Source organism: Perognathus longimembris, chromosome 11 (assembly GCF_023159225.1).
Source record: "Perognathus longimembris pacificus isolate PPM17 chromosome 11, ASM2315922v1, whole genome shotgun sequence".
In the NCBI taxonomy this organism is placed as follows: domain Eukaryota; kingdom Metazoa; phylum Chordata; class Mammalia; order Rodentia; family Heteromyidae; genus Perognathus; species Perognathus longimembris.
The window spans coordinates 44,927,070-44,945,432 of NC_063171.1; the positions used below are offsets into that span (position 1 = coordinate 44,927,070).

Below are 18,363 nucleotides of genomic sequence, written 5' to 3' on the forward strand. Positions count from 1 at the left end.
AGACTTTTTGAGAGTTTTTTCCTTTCCAAGTTTGGTTTTCAAAGTCATTCAGGATTCTGCTTTTTGTTATTTTTTAGTGACTCATATGGATTTTTATTTCATGTTAGAGATGCTGTATTCTATATCCTCATATGTTTGATAATGAATTTCCTTTCTTTCTCCACTTGGGAATTGATGGAGACCTTTGTGGGTTTTTTGGTTGGTGATAAGGCTTGAACTCAGGGCTTAGGTGCTGTTCCTGAACTCTTTTTGCTCAAGGCTAGTGCTCTACCACTTTGAGCCACATCTCCACTTCTAGTTTTCTGGTGGTTTATTGGAGATAAGAGTCTCATGGATTTTCCTGCCCTGCTTCAAACTGTGATCCTCAGATCTCAGCCACCTGAGTAGCTAGGATCATAAGTGTGAGCCTCTAGTGCCCTGCCGTGAAGATCATTTTAATAGTTGGGTTTTTTTTTGTTTGTTTGTTTCTTTTTTTCCTGTCTGTTCTGAATGTCAGGTAAAAAAGGAAGTGATGTTTTCAGAATTCCTGAGTCATTATACTTAGAAGTATGCTGAAAGTTGACAGACATATCATTTACCCTGCTAACATTCTGGACTCATGCAATTCTTTTAATTTTCTTAAGTTCCTGGACTGGCAAAAATTTCTGTTCTCTGAGTAAGACCAGTTTTGAGTGATAGATAGAAGGTGCTCGTTACTAGAGCTACCTGTAGAATAACATATACGCTGCTGGCCTTCTAGCCTTCCTTCCTACTGTAGAAGTGGAGTCATTGAGTGTTCCCCACTTAGTTTCATGTAGCGAAACATTCTTAAGTACGGTGATGTCCAAGTGGCATGTCCCAAGCTGTGTCTTTCTGTTCTGGTTGTAGGAGTTCAGGAGAAAATGGGCATAATGAATAAAGGAGTCATTTACGCGCTGTGGGATTATGAGCCTCAGAATGATGATGAGCTTCCCCTGAAAGAAGGAGACTGCATGACTATCGTCCGTAGGGAAGATGAAGATGAGATCGAGTGGTGGTGGGCTCGCCTCGACGACAAGGAGGGATACGTGCCACGCAACTTGCTGGGCGTGAGTTATTCTGTTTTTGTGTGTTTCAGAGAGGGGCTCTGCAGACACTGCTTATGTGTTGTGAAGAGAGTGTAACTTACTTCCCTTTCTTAAGAGACACAGAACTTCTGTTTTCTGCTAGGGAATTTTATAGTTTTGATAGTCCTATATTTAGACTTAAGGTACATTTTCAGCGATTCCTAGTGTGTACAAAAGCATATTAATATGTTTGCCTGAGAAAGTGAGAATAGCATGTTTTTAAGACTTTGCATTAAGTTCTGTTGTAGATTAAGTCCTTTTCTGGGGTGGTTCTGTGTGCATAGGTGTGTGTGTGTGCATGTGCTGAGTGTATAAAAGAGAAAAGTGATAAGGAAAATTGAGTAAAGTTTAAAGGGCAAAATCGGATGGTGAGGAAGTAGGAAAGGCTTGGGGAAAGGAAGGCCAGTAGTAATACACAGCATGTGGCAGGTAGGTCACAAACTCAGGATTCCGCAAGGTGGGAGGGCAGAGAAGCCTGCCTCCTGAAATTGTCGTTAGGCTAGTTTGTACAACAGTCTAGTAGAAAACAGTGGTGGATACTATAGGTATTTCCATCGTGTGTCAGGTAAACATGGCATCGACCTGCATAGAATTTCTACTTAGGCATCTGGGTCTCCAGCAGGGTTCTGTCTGTTCCTGTTCCTCTACTGGGGAGTTCCTTTAAGTGACTCCAGTGCTGGGACCTGCAGCCTGGATTCTCCCTGTGGTTGCTTGTCTCATGTGCAGCATAAATTACTTAAAACACCTTGACTGCCTTCCTGAGAGCAACGTTTATTATTTTTTTTGGGGGGGGGGAGGGTTAGACAGTAGTCACAGTGCTCATTTTAACACGGTACACTTACTAAGGGGATGGAGGCATGGTTCAGTGTTGGAACATCTACTTAATGGTATGAGACCCAGTGTTCCAACATCAGTACTGCTTAAGAAAAGAGACACAAGTCATTTACTTGATCTTTAAAGAATAATGAGAGGCCTGGTGAGGTGAATCGCACCTGTAATCCCAGCTACTTGAGAGGCTGAGAGGAGGCAGATTTTAGTGTGAGGCCAGTCTGGGAAAAAAAGTTATCAAGACACTATCATAACAGAGGCCAGATACGGTGGTGCATGTCTGTGGTTCTAGTAATTTGGTAAGCCTACTTTCGGGGATCCCCGTCCAAGGCCAGCCCTGGGCCAAAAACCCAAGACTTTATCTGAAGAATAACTAAAGTAAAAGGGCTGTGTGCATGACTGGGGTTGTAGAGCACCTGCTTAACAAATGTGAATTCAAACCCAGTATCACACAAAAAAGTAATAGCCATGGAGTCTTATTTAAAAAAAAAACATTTCGGGCTGGGGATATGGCCTAGTGGCAAGAGTGCCTGCCTCGGATACACGAGGCCCTAGGTTCGATTCCCCAGCACCACATATACAGAAAACGGCCAGAAGCGGTGCTGTGGCTCAGGTGGCGGAGTGCTAGCCTTGAGCGGGAAGAAGCCAGGGACAGTGCTCAGGCCCTGAGTCCAAGGCCCAGGACTGGCCAAAAAAAAAACAAAAAAAAACAAAAAACAAAAAACAAAAAACAAAAAACATTTCAAACCACTAAAGGAACACCTATTAGCACCAGAGAAACATAGCCTCTTACATATGGCTACTTTGCTTTTCTAATCAATATCAACAGTAAATAAGCATGTTTAAATCTTAGAGTGTCTTTACTTTGGAGAGGTGCTACTACCACTTAGAACCAGGTGCTTATTTGAGTTTTTTCATTCTTGAGGGGGATAAACACTTGTACCTTGTGACTATAATGTGGTCCACACAGTGGCGAACCAAGCTGTTACATGAACCCCACATAACTAACTAATGTGTGCGTGGAGCAAATGCTCCTAGCATTTGTCAGGTACCACCATCATTTGTAACATAGCACCGGGTTGTACAACAGAACCCATTACATTAATTTTCTGGCACAGAGGTGCTGTGGTTGATGAAGTGGGAAGAATTATTCCCAAGCGTGGAAGCAGTTAGTAAAACACTTCTACTATTAAGCTCTCACCAAAGTTCCTAAATTAGCAGACTGAATATTTCCATTTTAGCACAAAGTGTAGACATTCTTCATTCTTTGGAACTCTTTTCTGGGTACAAGTGTCCTCTATATACCTTCTTCAGTATCTTTTGAAATTAAAAAAAAAACACAACAAAGTACATCAATGTCAAATTTTTAGACAGAGGTTCAGCTATGAATCTAGAAAATGTATTGGCTAATACTGTCTTCTCAGATAAGAAAAAGAATTCTTTATGTAAGGTGGATCAACCAGTTAGTTTTTCAGCTTGAGAGAAGCCTGACCTTCTTTAAATAACCCCTTTTTCCCATTGTCTGGAGGAGGAAGGAGGGAGGGCTTTTTGTTTAGTTTGTCAGTTGAATTACCAGTTTGACTCACTCTGGGCTTCAAGACTGGACTTTACAGCCTTTATAAACCTCTCCTTACAGGCCTTGTTATAGAAAACCCAAAACCACAGAATTCTAAGGCAACACACTCCCTGTGCTTCCTTAATAAAATCTGCTGATTTTTGTCTGTGGCATTTTGTTCCGGACAGTTTCAAGTCCCCTTGCATGACGTTATCTTCATTCTGAGTAAGCAAAACGTTGCTGTAAGCCAACTCTGGCAGCACAGGCCAGTATTCTGGAGCCTGAGGTGGGAGGATTGAGAATTTAAGGCCAGCCTGAGCTACAATAGTGAGACTGTGACTAGGTGCTGATAGCTCACATGTGATAATTCTTGCTACTCAGGAGGCTAAGATCTGAAGACCATGGTTTGAAGCCAGCTATGGCAGACAGATCCTGAGAGATTATTAAAAACAAAAGTAAAAACAAAAACTGGAAATGGAGCTGTGGCTCAACTGATAGAGCTACAGGCATGAGTGAAAAAACTAATAACCACGAGAACAAGCCCTAGTACTAGTGCACATGCACTCATGAGCACGTGCCCACAGACACCCCCCCCCCCACACACACACACAGTGTAATCATCCCACCTTTCCTCCATAGCAGTGAATGTTCCCAGTACTGGCACATGTAGTTTATTGCAGACCCTTGTCAGCACTTTGCGTGCTTTAGGCTGGATTTGCAGTTCAACAAGCGGTCAGAGCTGTTGGGTTTTCATATCACAGCTCTGTGGTCTTGTCACAGCTGACGGGCCTGGGTGACCTTCAAATGCCTTTTGCAGAGTACTGATGAGAACAGAGCTACTGTGAGCCTCTGTGTACTTGGACAGCTCTGTGGCTTGTCACCACTAAATGCTTTTCTTGTTTTTCCTTGTTGAATTTCTTCCCTGTCACATTCCTTTCCCTCCTCCCCATAGCTCCTGAAATATTCAAATACTCACAGATCTGTGTAGTATGTAAATATTGTTTCAACTTTTTTACAGCTCTACCCAAGAATTAAACCAAGACAAAGGAGCTTGGCCTGAAGTTCTGTAGAATTTTAGTTGATGAACATTTAATCTTTGTTATGACTAAGAAGAAATAATGATTGTTTGGGCAAAAACTTCACAAGACTTACTTTACTATAAAGACAGAGTTGCTTAAAAGCAGTGAAGAATGTGTTCTGGGTGTAATGAAGGATTGGAGAATTCACTGCTCCTGGAAGACACTGCACAGCATGGAAGGAGTTCCTAAGGAAGCAGACAACACTGCTGGGAAAGTGGGCCTCAGCTGTACAGTGACAGCCCTGCTTCTGCAAGAAACAGGGTCATTTGCTGGGTGGTGGGGAAACGGGCTTCCTCTCCACCCTGGGTGTCTTCTGCACTGTTCCCACACCAGTTCTCCTGCCAGAAGGACCAGTGCCATCAGGAGACTTCTCCACTGGCCCCCATCACCAGCAGACTTTCTGGCTCTAGTGAGGCTCAGCAGTGCTCTGCCGGCCCACACGTGTCGTCAGCGAAGGACTGTTAGCCGATTGTCAGTGAAGCAATAACGTTATTGTATGAGTTCTTGTAGCAGCTGAAGACTTACGAGTATATTTGAAATATTGAAACTAAGTTCCACTACCTAATCTCAGTTAGATTTAGAATCTTGTTTTTTTGGCTGAATTGGAATCTATATTTATTGTCTTTCGTATCTTGGAAATTAGAGGCTTGCTTTAGGTTTACTCATATTTGTCAAGATCATAACTGACTTTAAAAACAGTTGTAATAAAATAAACTTTATGACTAAGCTACTTACTGGTTTTTGTTTTTGATGTCACAGTCTTGTTTAAAGGTAACAAGCTATTGGGATATCTTGTACAGATGAAAAAAAAACTGCATAATGCATATGTATGTATTATAATGAGATGTGATTTCTTTGCCTTCAACAAATGATTTTGGGTAGTCTTAGTATATGACTTTTTGTGTGTGTGTCATTTGTGGGGCTTGAACTCGGCATGGGCACTCTCCCTGAGCTTTTGTACTCAAGGCTAGTGCTCTCTACCACTTTGAGCCACAGTGTCACTTCCAGTTTTCTGGTGGAGATAAGAGTCTCACAGACTTTCATGCCCGGGCTGGCTTTGAACTGCGATACTTAGATCTCAGCCTCCTGAATAGCTGGGATTGTAGGCATGTGCCACCGTGCCTTGTTGGTATACAACTTTTTAAAGAACTTTTAACTATATAATTTTATTGTTGCTATTAAGGTATAGACAGAGGGGTTACAATTTCATAATTTAGATAATGTGTACATTTCTCTTTGGACAATGTCACCCCTTTTGCTCTCCCCCAGTTTCTCCCTCTGTGCTTGCCCACAAGTTGCAGAGTTCATTTACCAAACAGTATATACAGAATATCATGATTTTGTTGGTTTATTCCTTGTCCTTTCTTTTCTGTGCTCCCACAAATGCAAATGAACAAAAAAAGCTCACACAAAGCACCTATAGCAACATAAATAACCCATGTTTTAATTCCCAGAAATTTGTTTTGATAAATAGTATTTTACATGTTCAGGAGAGTTAGACCTTTGGGTTTCTCCCCTTCTTTGGCCTGTGTGTGAATTCCTGGAGTTGTATATGGATTATCATGTCCCATATATAATTTAGATCTAGCTTCCACATATGAGAAAGAAAACATGAGCCATTTGTCTCTCTTATCTTGGCTCACTCACTTAACATGATTTGTTCTAGGTCCATTCATTTCCCTGCAAATGACATCTTATTCTTTCTAATGGATGAATAAAATTTTTTGGATCTACTCTTCTGTTGTGGAGCTTCTGGGCTGTGTCCTTAACTTGGTTATTGTGAGCAGTACCGCAGTACACAGGAGATGTGCACATGTCTATTTATAGTATCTTGACTTAAGCTTTCTTTTTGTTGTTGTTGTTTGTTTTGTTTTTGTTGCCAGTCCTGGGGCGTGGACTCAGGACTTGAGCACTGTCCCTGGCTTCTTTTTGTTCAAGGCTAGCACTCTACCACTTGAGCCACAGCTCCACTTCCGGATTTTTTCTATATTTGTGGTGCTGAGGAATTGAACCCAGGGCTTCATGTATATGAGGCAAGTACTTTACCTAGGCCATATTCCCAGCCCCATGACTTACAGCTTTCTGAGTATGTGGCTGGGCCATGGGGAAGTTGTGTTTAGTTTTTGGAGGAAATTCCAAACCACCTGGCCGAGTGGTTGTACTAGTTTACATTCCTGTGGTATACAACTTTTTAAGTGATCCTAGAGATGATGGTAGTGGGAGCTTACATATACCTTTTTCCACAGCCTTCTATCACCCTTTTCAGCACCCTCAATTATTTCAGTGTCCTTTTAGAGTTACCTGCAGTGATTTTTATTAAATCAATGAGCCCATTCTGCTTAATTAACTATTATCAAAACATAAAAAACCTAGTGGTCACTTTTACTTACATACTTCTAGAGTAATTCAATTCTAACAAGGAAGGTAAATGAACAACAAAGTAAAAGCCTTCTTTTCAGATAATAGAGAAAGAATAACAGCATAAGTAACAAGTCCAAAGATATGCTTGACAGGCAAAGTTCTAAATCCTCCCAGGATCCCTGTTTTGGGTTCTTCAATCCAACACTAATCTTGGTACTGTTGTGAGGGCTTTTTGAGATTTAATTAAGTTCTCTAATCAGCTAACCTCAAAATAAAATGATTAACTTGGATTACCCAGGTGGACCTAGTGTGCTCACAGGAGCCCTTCTAAAGCATTAGGAAAACGGGAACATGGGGCAGAAGGGGTGGCCAGCAAGACTTTGCAGGACTTACCTGTCCTTGCTGGCTTTCAGGCATAAGGGGATTATAAGCTAAGGAATGTGGGAACAAACAAGAAAGCCTGTGGTTGAAAATCAGCAGGGGATCGTCATCCAGTCCTATATCCAGGTGGAATATAGCACTGCCAAGTTCCCTGTGTTTCCAGGAGGAAAGCATTTATAAACTGTGTTGTATCTCACTTCAAAAGAACCCAGAGAGAATGGGTGTTTTTAAGCCATTGTTTATATTCAATGTTACAGCCCTGGCAGGAACAAGCACAACACTAATTCTAGAGCTAGACTGTAGCATTGTGTGTCACATGACCTTACTGAGCTATTTGACCTCCCTGAGACATGTTCTAATATTTGTAACGGGGTTTCATACCAGTGCCTCTGCATTGCTCTGAGGAAGCCCATACTAAGTGCTCTACATGGGGAGGTAGGGAAGCTAATATGCACATGTGTGGAAAGAGAAGACATGAAAATTAAGAAACCATGGTGATCTAAGTTTTTATGTTCCTTGGTCCTAAACTTAAAACATGATTTGTTTTTGTTCTTCATTGTTGGGTTTTTACTTTATTTTCAAAGCTCCTTGTAGAAATGTTTAAAAATACAGAAGTTATAGGCTATTCCTCCAGAATTTACAATTGATTATATTTTCTTTGGTAGTCTTGGGTATGATATTTTTCTCAGCATAATTGAGAGCATGCTGTTTAAACAACTTTTATTCTCTTGGTTTTTGCTTGACATTGCATGATATGTATTGAGATTTTTTCTTAATGGCTATATAACCTGAATATTCATTTAATGTTGAACATGTGGTTTACTAGTTTTTTTTCTTGTTTATAATTAATTGATTTAGTCATATCCTATCATAGTAAACATTTTAGATTTTGGCAAAATAAGACAATGAAGCTGCTTGGAAGGCCTTGCTAAAAAGGAAAGGTGGAAGTTTTATGCTCAGGTTCTACAGGCAGTGGCGCTAGTGAGGACATTTTAATTAGGGGGCACCAGGGAATGGGCTGGGGTGTCCTGTGAAGGGAATGAGTTAGCAAGAGATGCAGATGGAATGTAGAATGTCAACCTCTGAATGAAGGTAATGGTGGCAGTAAAGTCCTGGGAGATGGACGATGGTAGATGTTCATAGGATTTGCCATTAGAATGTGAGTGGTAGTGATAAGCAGTTTTAGGAGATTGATAGGTGATTCACTAGATTGTACCAGGTGCCCAAGTGAACTGAGAAAGAATGGGATGTGTGGGATGACTTCTTCAGACTCCTGACTGGAGGAAGGGGGCCGGGAGAGCGTGACTCGTGTTCCAGGTGTGGGCAGCACAGAGGACTGTTCAGATGCTGCCCAAGGAGGTGCGGAAACACCGAAGACTGACAGTAGATAAGACAGACTCGAGATCGCAATTCAGGGCACTGAGTGTCAGAAGTGTGAGCGAGCCCTGAGAGAAAGGCGAGAGGGTTTATTTTATTCTCCTTGTAAAATGGACAATGATAAAGTTTATGTTATGTGGTAAAACTTGGGACGCTTACCTTGGCTTCATTTTCGTCCTTCCTAAAGCCACATCTTTTCTGTCACTTGGGTTTTACACGACAAATTTTATACAACTCAGCCAGTAACAGTAAATCCTTAAGCTCAAATTCTTGAGCACATCAGGCCTTAAACATTTAGTCTTACTAAATATAGAAGGGATGCTACCTGTCACCAACCGAGGCAGTTTGTACAAACCAGGAACCCTGGAAAAGTCATTGGTAGGGTAGCTCTTCAGTGAAGGACACCAGGAGCAGCGTGGCCAGCACAGCTACTGGACTGGAATAGTTTTTCCTCTTCTGCTTCACTTGACCCAACCCTCCTAACTGGGCATTGTGGTAGTCCCATATTTCAACTACTTTGGTCAGTACACTTAATTCCCTCATTCCTGGTGCTCGCCCCTGGCTCACATGCAGACCCAATCATCTAAACTCCCTTGTTCCCACACTACCCCCTCCCAGCCACGCCCCTCCAGTGAACTGAAATTGCTTGCTGTTCACATCTCTGTGCCGTCAAAGCCAACTGAAGAAGTAGGAAGAGCTCCAAGCTCATCCTGTTTGTGTTTGGCAAGTGGATCTACTTTAGTCTTTTCAGGAAATGATGGAATTGTCTTTCATGTCATCCTTATCTTCCCTGTTTTGTATGATACCTTGCTGCTCATCAGCTGACCAGTGATTCAATCTCTCAGCTCTCTTGCTGGGTTTTGCTTTTCTTTTTCTAAGTAGTAGGAGCTGACCAGAGTGCCATTGAGCTGGCAGGGAAGGAATTCAGGGAACTGGAGAGGTGCACAGGCCTCATATGCCTCCTTAAAAGAGATCAACAGGTAGTAGAAAATACAGCTGCCCCTTTTTTTTTCTTTCCCACTTCTGGGCCTTGGACTCAGGGCCTGAGCACTGTTCCTGGCTTCTTTTTGCTCAAGGCTAGCACTCTGCCACTTGAGCCACAGTGCCACTTCTGGCTGTTTTCTATATATGTGGTGTTGGGGAATCGAACCCAGGGCTTCATGTATACAAAGCAAACACTCTTGCCACTAGGCCATATTCCCAGCCCCCTACAGCTGTCCTTTTTATGGTTAAAAGACCAGTTTCTGTTGTAGATTTCAAATAGTCTAGTTCCACATCTAAATGAGAGGTAATATGCTTTCTCAATACATGTTTTTATAGGAGCAGCATCCTTCATGGAAGTAGAAGTAGGGTGTAGTACTATGTGCTCATAAATGATGGCAGTGGAGCCACCATCCAGGAAGACAAACGCAGCATGGTGTGATTGCATGGGGCGACTTTATTGAACAGTACATTGGAAGGAGATAAGGCAACAAGGCAGGATTTTCATAATGTCACTAGCATATTCCCAAGGCCAAGCCAGGAAGCTGGTTCACATCATTTCTTTTTTTTTTTTTTTTGGCCAGTCCTGGGGCTTGGACTCAGGGCCTGAGCACTGTCCCTGGCTTCCTTTTGCTCAAGGCTAGCACTCTGCCACTTTAACCACGGCGCCACTTCTGGCCATTTTCTATATATGTGGTACTGGGGACTCGAACCCAGGGCTTCATGTATATGAGGCAAGCACTCTTGCCACTAGGCCATATTCCCAGCCCCGGCTCACATCATTTCAATAAGAGGTTCTAGCTAACTGTACAAACACCGATGGAGGTTCTGAAGTGCATAGATTTTTTTGAAGCAGCTAATACCATTGTTTCATCTATCATGATCCATTTGCAAACTGATGCCTGGTTGGTGCATACTGCCTCAGTTGATGACAAGTAGCATCCCTTCTATATTTAATAAGATTAATGTTTAAGGCCAGATATGTTCAAGAACTTGAGTTTAAGGGTTTACTATTATCAGTTGAATTGTATAAAATCTGTCAAGTGTTAAACCCAAATGATAAGAGGCTTGTCTTCTATTTCGACTCCTTTTCTTTTCTTTCATATATATTGTGTGTCTGCATGTACCAGTACTAGTGTTTGAACTCAGGTCCTTATGCTCTCACTTGGCTTTTTCATGCAAATCTGGTGCTCTTCTGCTTGAGCCATACCTCCACCTCTGTCTTTTTGTGGTTACTTGGAGATGAGTCTCATGGACTTTATCTAGGCTGGCTTCAAATTGCCATCTTCAGATCTCAGCCTTCTGAAGAGCCAGGATTCCAGGTCTAAGCCACTGGCACCTAGCAAATTTTCTTCTATTTGTCTGTGGAAGGGGCATGGGTTTGAATTTGGCTTCAAGTTTTCAGTTGGCTTTTTCACTCAAGTTGGTGTCCTGCCACTTGAGCCACCTCTAGTTCCTCTTCCTTTTTTTTTTTTTTTTTTTTTTGCCAGTCCTGGGGCTTGAACTCAGGGCCTGAGGACTGACTGTCCCTGGCTTCTTTTTGCTCAATGCTAGCTAGCACTCTACCACTTGAGCCACAGTGCCACTTCTGGCTTTTTCTATATATGTGGTACTGAGGAATGGAACCCAGGTTTCATGTATGTGAGGCAAGCACTCTACCCCAGGCTATATTCCCAGCCCCCTCTTCCTTTCTTTTTGAGATGGATCTTCCTAGGCTGCTACTGCATTGGCTAGGCAGCCAAGGCTGACCTTGAACTCAAAATCCTCTTGCCTTAGCTTCCTGAGTTCTGAGATTACACCACCACTCTAGTTCCTGGACTCTTTAAATGTCTTGATAAGACTACTACACCGTGGAGCTATTTCCCAATTTGCCCAAGGGAAATGGCAGTCCCTGGGTTGATGTGTAGTAGGCGGCACAGTACATTTTTAAAGTTAAAATTGCTTTAAATATTCCCAGTAAGGTCCTTTGGTCTTTTAGATCGACTTAATGCCTTGCTCAGCTGTTAAATACTTCCCTGCATCTCTTCCTGGTTTAATATTGCTATGAACAGGAAAGTGTGTAAAAGTAGAAAGTGTATACTATTTACAGACTTAAAGCTTCCTTTGAGCTTACCAGGGTTATACAGTTCATTTATGTTGAGTATAATAGGCAACTCCTTTACTTTGATATGTGAAAGTCTTGCTAGCTCAAATATTATTTTCAGCTAAAATAATCAATTTAGGTAAATGTTCCCATAACTCCGAGGTCCAGATACAAAGTGTTGTTTAGTCCTTGGCTAATTTTCTTTCAGAAGAAGTCTTCTGGCAGATTAGTTACAACTTCAAAGTACAGAGAAACAGAGCCACTGTGGGAAGAAAAAAGAAAAGTCATTTCAGGGACCATTTTCTTTTTTTTTTTTTACAATCAAAGTCTGTTCAAGCACCTTTGGATTATTCTGAAAGCTTAGATACAAGAGCTAAGATACTAGTGCACCGACATTTCTCTACCTAACTTTTGGAGTCTAGCTTTTTCCAGATTGGTGGTCTGTGTGGTTGGCATCAGATGGTCATGGTTAGGTTAACTGAACCCATGAAGGGTGAAATTCAAACTACACATAAACTAGCATTTTTACATTTCTGCCTTGGGGTGTCAGAGCAGAAGTTAGTTTGGGATGTGGCTATCACAAGACCGTCAGTGTTTGTGGTCTATATTGGCTTTGGCTCTATATTGGTATGGTATGAAAACTTTTGTTTGTGCCAGTACTGGGACTTTAACTCAAGGCTCAGGATACTGTCTTTTAGCTTTTTTACTCAAAGCTATTATACTGCTACTTAAGCCACAACTCCACTTCTGGCTTTTTTTTGCCGGTTAGAGATAAGTTTCATGTTTACCTGCATAGTCTGGCATCTAACCAAGATGCTCAGATCTCAGCCTCTAAGTAGTTAGGATTACAGGCCTGAGCCACCTGCACCCAGTGTGATATGGGAGCTGTGAATCCGATTCAGACTGAACCTATCTGGACTTTTGCAAGTCCCAGGTGTGCTTATTCCACAGGCAAGGCAGTAAAGTCACCACAAACTGAAGGGACATTTCCTTGGCAAAGACTCCTAGAGGTGGGATCTCAGGAAGCCTATGTAAGGCCAGTGGGAATCAGTGGTAAGATGTTTCTCAGAGGTAACAGGGAGGGAGTGGGCTATGAGGGTGGGCTGATGGGGGTGGGTGGGAGCTGGGGAAATGGAGAAGAGAATCCCCAGCAGGTATAATGGACACTAGAGTTTCAGAACCCATGTTTTAGATCACAACTGTATTGGCTTTGTTAGTGTTATCTGTAACCAACAAAACTATCTTTAGTTGGATAAAGGCATTTCATACTGCATAATAGTAGAATCACAAAGCTGGTTTATCACAGCTTTCTTCAGACTTCAAAATTCAAAGAAAAAGAGTTGCTGGTCCCTTTGCCCCATCCTCCTTTCCCAGTTTGCTCTTCTGTGTGTCACGGGGGATAGAACTGGTGACTGGCATTCCCACCCAGCACTGGGAATGTCGCTACACCCCTCTGTGGCCTGTACTGTGCCAGGCTCTATTTCCTACTGGAGCCACGTGATGAGAGAGGTGCAATCCACCTGCTGCGTCTTCCAGTGAGACAACCCTGTGAAACTGGCCTATCAATTTGATGGCCATTTCAGAAGAAGGTATTACTGGAGTAAAATGTATAAGTCTAGAATGATACATGGCATGCCTGTTTAGAATTTTGTTTTAAAGGAGTGTGGGGGGGAATAGAGAAAAGTAATTTTCTCAGAAAAGTATTTTCTGTTGTTCTGTCAAAATATTGATGGGTATTCCAAAAACTCAATGTGAATTTTATCTCCCTCCCTCCCTTCCCCCACCCTCTCCCTCTGTGCTGGTTCTTAGGCTTGAACTCAGGGTCTGGGAACTGTCCCTAAGCTTCCAGTTTTTTGGTGGTTAATTGGAGATAAGAGTCTCACGGACTTTCCTGCCCTGGCTGACTTCACACTGCAATCCTCAGATCTCAGCCTCCTGAGTAGCTAGGATTACAGATGCCATCGGAGCCACCAGCACCCAGCTCCCCAAGTGTTTCTTTACATAAGTATACTTGTGCATACTGCAGTTTCTAAACACTCCCTATCCACCAACTCTTCTAAGTGTAGCCTTGTTTTATGCTCAAGTCAAAGTTCGTGTGAAGAGGACGCCAGGTATGTTTGCTTGGACTTGAGATTCAGTTGGGAACAATGATAAATAAAATTGGCTTGTGGGATTTTTATAACCATTTACAGGATTGTCCTCAACAGACCAGGAAATATTTGAAAACTTGAAAGTAACAGCCCATTCAGCCCCGTTTTTCCCTAAATCCCTTTGGAGAGAGGAGGCTGGGGCGAGCTGACTTACAGAGATAAGGTCCAGCTCTATTGTGCCTGTGTCCTCAGGATCCAGCTGCTTAAAGATCTCTGTGGAGGAAGAAAGAAGAGGATGTCGTAAGTGAGTGAGATGAAACAGAGATCACATTGTCTTCTCCCCCATTTGGGTCACTAACTATTGAATGCCATGAGTTATTATTTATTCCCTCCCCCAAAATTAATAAGGAGGGAATTTCATTTTCAACTCTTCAACAGACATGTCTCTGGGCCAGGTGACCCTTAGCTTTTTCATTCAAGGCTGGCACTCTATCACTCGAGCAACAGCCACATTTCTGGCTACTTGGTGGCTCATTGGACATGAGTGTCTCATAGACTTCGTGCTCAGCATGGCTTCAAACCAAGACCCCCAGATCTCATTCTGCTGAGCACTAGGATTATAGGATAAGCAAGGGTTGCTGGCTTAAACTGGGCTGCTTCAGTACTAAGAAAACAGAAATGAGCCTTCCCCAAATACCCACTTACTGAATAGTATTTCCAGTCGAACTAAACACCGAACAAAATTATCAAAATCAATGATGAGCTGGTCATCAGCAAAGCGAGCCACAATGACTTGGTGGAGTTGACAAGGCAGCTTGAAACCTGGAGATGAGTGAACAAATGAATGGATGGCTAGGTATCACAGTGTACTACCTAGCTCCACTCACAGGCTATAGAGCTGATGTGACATTCATTTTGTGTTACAACTCTAATTGCTTTTGTCCTTGGGCTACTTGACTGATTTCGTGTTGTAAAGCCAGTACCTTCGACTATTTTTTTTGTTTCCTCACTGTCTGGTCACCCTCCCTGTTTCCTTATGAACACCCAAGACTTCCTGTGTGTTCTACTTCCATGGTCATGCCTCTTTAAATTGCTAAACATGCTTCCAGGTTTTGTGTAGCTAGCTCTGAATTGTGTTGGAGATCAGCTTATTCCTGGATATAGGTAACAGAAACTGTGTGTGATAAGATAGTATTAATTCTCCCCTTGTACACAGTAAAGGTATTTTTAATGGGCCAATGGCTCCCTAACATGAAGACTACATTTCCCAGCTCACCTTGCAGTCATCTGAGACCCAGTGACCAGATTCTGGCTAATAAGATGTGTGAGCAGAAGTGATAGGCATGGTTTTTTGTTTTTGTTTTTTTTTCCCCCTCCTTTCCATACTGGGGCTTGAATTCAGGGCCTGGGCACTATCCCTTAGCTTTTTTGCCCAAGGCCAGTGCTCTACCACTTGAGCCACAGCTCAACTTCCAGATTTTTGCTAGTTAATGAGAGATAAAGAGTTTCACAGACTTTCCTGCCCAGGCTGGTATTAAACCTCAGTCTTCCTATTTCAGCCTCCTGAGTTGCTAGGACTGCAGGTGTGAGCCACCAGAACCCAGCAGGTGCATGCTCTTAAAAAGAAAGGAATCCTTTTTCTGTCAACCTATTGGCAGTATTCTGATTGTGATGGCAAGTTGTCCCTGGACCCCTCAAGGGGTAACACAACAACACCATAGCTGACAGTAGTACCATCCCAACCTGGATTATTTGTGAGAAAGATGTATCTCATTGAAACAACTATTATTTGGGGAAGGGGGGCTTTCTGCTGTGGCATTATATCCCTACTAACTGAATGAGCAACCTCATGTTGTTATATTTGTCCCCAAGCACAACAGTCTCTCACTCTGCCAGTTTCCCCACAGCCTGTGTCCTATGACAAAGGAGGTTTGATCTGAGACATTTTGTGTCTACTGCCCTTTGCAACAGAAAGAAGGAGTGGGGGAAGGGGTCTGCTGAGAGGTGGCTTTGCCTTCACCACCTGCCAGGCTGCTCCAGATGAAACCTATGAGCAGACAGGTATTGAGGGCAGAGCTTGGGGCCCTGCATTTAGCTTGACCAGTTAGTGCTTCACAGGGAAACGAGAAGGGTGTGCTTTATTAGATCAGTACCTGCTGTACATGATAGCTTATCAACAAGCTGTGTGTTGTGTTACCTAGAAGAGGTATTATACAACTGGAGGAAGCAAAGAAAAGAAATAAGCCATGACGTGTTACCTGCTTCTTCTAAGGCTTTCCTCATCTCATAGGAATTCATGGTGCCAGACCTGTCAACGTCGATATCCCGGTAAATTTTCTAGAACATGAAGAATTGTTATAAAAACCATGGCCCTAAGAAAAACCAGTAGCAAGTTATCTCTGTGGTATGTGTTGAGCCAGAGATAAAGTTTTTCCAGCTCCATGCCTCTCCTTTGACTTTGCCAGAATCACCTATGTGTTTACCTTAAATGGCTAATAATAGTTTGTCTTTTTCTTCCCTTCGGCAGTACTGGGGATTGAACTCAGGGCTCTACACTTACTGGACAGGTGCTTTACCCCTTGAGCCACAGATACAGCTCCTTTTTGCCTTGGTTATTTTGGAGCTTGAGGAACTCTTACTTTCTGCTCAGTTTATGTTTTGATCCTCCTACTCGGGCCCTCCCAGGCCTAGGAATGACATGCATGGGCCACATGCTCGTCAGCCAATGCACCCAACCATTGCACGTCCCCTGTAGCAAGGACGACAGGCATGAGTCACTGCTCCCAGGCCATTAGTTAAGATGAAGTCTTGGGGCTGGGGATATAGCCTAGTGGCAAGAGTGCCTGCCTCGGATACACGAGGCCCTAGGTTCGATTCCCCAGCACCACATATACAGAAAACGGCCAGAAGTCGGGGCTGGGGATATAGCCTAGTGGCAAGAGTGCCTGCCTCGGATACACGAGGCCCTAGGTTCGATTCCCCAGCACCACATATACAGAAAATGGCCAGAAGTGGCGCTGTGGCTCAAGTGGCAGAGTGCTAGCCTTGAGCGGGAAGAAGCCAGGGACAGTGCTCAGGCCCTGAGTCCAAGGCCCAGGACTGGCCAAAAAAAAAAAAAAAAATGAAGTCTTATAAAAATTTCTGCCCCAGCAGGCCTCAGGCAATGATTCTCTGATCTCCACATACCCAGTAGCTAGGATTACAGGCTTGAGCAACTACATCCAGGTTGATGCTCAACAAAATTAGCTACCCAACTGCTATGGGCTTATGTGATCATCCTTTGTAATTTTTACACTTGAATTAACTAACACAAACCCAAACTTCATGGAGCCACCCAGCCTTTTAAGGAAATCCTTAATAGTGGTTCCAGTCACTGATCAGGTGAAGGCAAGCCAATAAGTGATTTACAAAGTCTCTGTTTTGTTTGATTTTGCATTTGCCCCGTCAGGTCTTTGCTTGTTCTGAGCTCCACCATGGGTGGAGTCTCAGTCCTCTTGAAAATGTCCAGCCACCCTCTGGAGGGAGGAGTTGCTGCATCTTAAAGTACATGCCTAGAATATTCCCAAACACAGATTATTCAACCCACCTCCCTGTCAAGCCCTCCTGAGATCTTACTTGGTATTTCTGAATCTTCGTCCAGAGAATGTAGAACTCCTTCAGCCCCAGCTTGCCACTCCCATCTTCCTACCTTCAGTTAAGGAAAGCTCCTGCAGTCATTCCATTATAATGGCAGCCAGTTCGTCCTCTCAGAGGATCTCCTGGTTACCACAGCTCGTGTACAAGGAACGTTGGCAAAAAGATCCTTCTCCTTTTCCACGCCATACCTCCTCTAAAGATGGAAGGTGAGCTAGAGACCTTCCTTCCTGCTGACTCTGATTACTGTGGGGTGCTCTAGGGCCCCCAGATCCTGCTCCAAATAAGCTCAGCTCACAGCTGAGCCCCTGTCACTTTTTTTTTTTTTTTTTTTAGTATTATTTGGAGTATTTCTAAGGGGCTGTATGATAGAGCTCCATTCATGGGTGCCCAGCAGGAGTGTACCAGACAAAACTATTCCTTCCCATCATTTCTCCCTGAGCATCAGAAACAAAAGGAGACCAAGACTCTGTTGCTTTCAGGGCAGGTAGATGGCTCTGGAAGTAACTAGAGCCCAGAGAAAGGAGAATGCTCATGGAGGTAGGTCCTTACCTATAGATGTAGAGGAAATCCTAACCAGAGAAAGGTTCACACCAGAAAGTTTCCTAGAAGTAATGGAAACACTGCTGCTCAGGGAACAACCCAGGCTGATTTGGGCAGGGACTCTGGGTATAAGGTCAGGGATTTCCTGTATTGGCTGGCATTGGCTGGCATGGACTGGCTGCCCCTCACGCTGAGCTTATGCAGGTAGGTGGGGACATGGCAGCATGCTTTCCTTTATCTGGGGGTTTTCTAGTTCCTTAGGAAGAAAGGTCAGTGTGGAAGGCAGTTCTATAGCAGCCACACAAAAGTCAAGCTCAACTGACCATTCTAAAGAGTGAAAAGGCTACGTATTGGAACTTTCTAGAGT

The 18,363-nt window shown here is 43.1% G+C and overlaps 2 protein-coding genes across 2 annotated transcripts in view; one reads left to right on the forward strand and one right to left on the reverse strand.

Annotated features, from left to right (window-relative positions):
* Tp53bp2 (tumor protein p53 binding protein 2) overlaps positions 1-5,275 on the forward strand; it is a 53,577-nt gene extending 48,302 nt beyond the window's left edge. Inside the window, exons 17-18 of the mRNA XM_048358114.1 lie at positions 868-1,067; positions 4,487-5,275. Of these exons, the coding sequence (XP_048214071.1) occupies positions 868-1,067; positions 4,487-4,528 (242 nt within the window). The 3' untranslated portion in view covers positions 4,529-5,275. The remainder of the gene's footprint in view (positions 1-867; positions 1,068-4,486) is intronic.
* A 6,064-nt stretch (positions 5,276-11,339) lies between these two features.
* The window catches only part of Capn2 (calpain 2), a 54,448-nt gene continuing 47,424 nt past the window's right edge, over positions 11,340-18,363 (reverse strand). The window contains exons 17-21 of the mRNA XM_048358115.1: positions 17,436-17,504; positions 16,079-16,157; positions 14,526-14,642; positions 14,035-14,093; positions 11,340-11,992 (exon numbers count right to left, since the gene is read on the reverse strand). Of these exons, the coding sequence (XP_048214072.1) occupies positions 11,969-11,992; positions 14,035-14,093; positions 14,526-14,642; positions 16,079-16,157; positions 17,436-17,504 (348 nt within the window). The 3' untranslated portion in view covers positions 11,340-11,968. The remainder of the gene's footprint in view (positions 11,993-14,034; positions 14,094-14,525; positions 14,643-16,078; positions 16,158-17,435; positions 17,505-18,363) is intronic.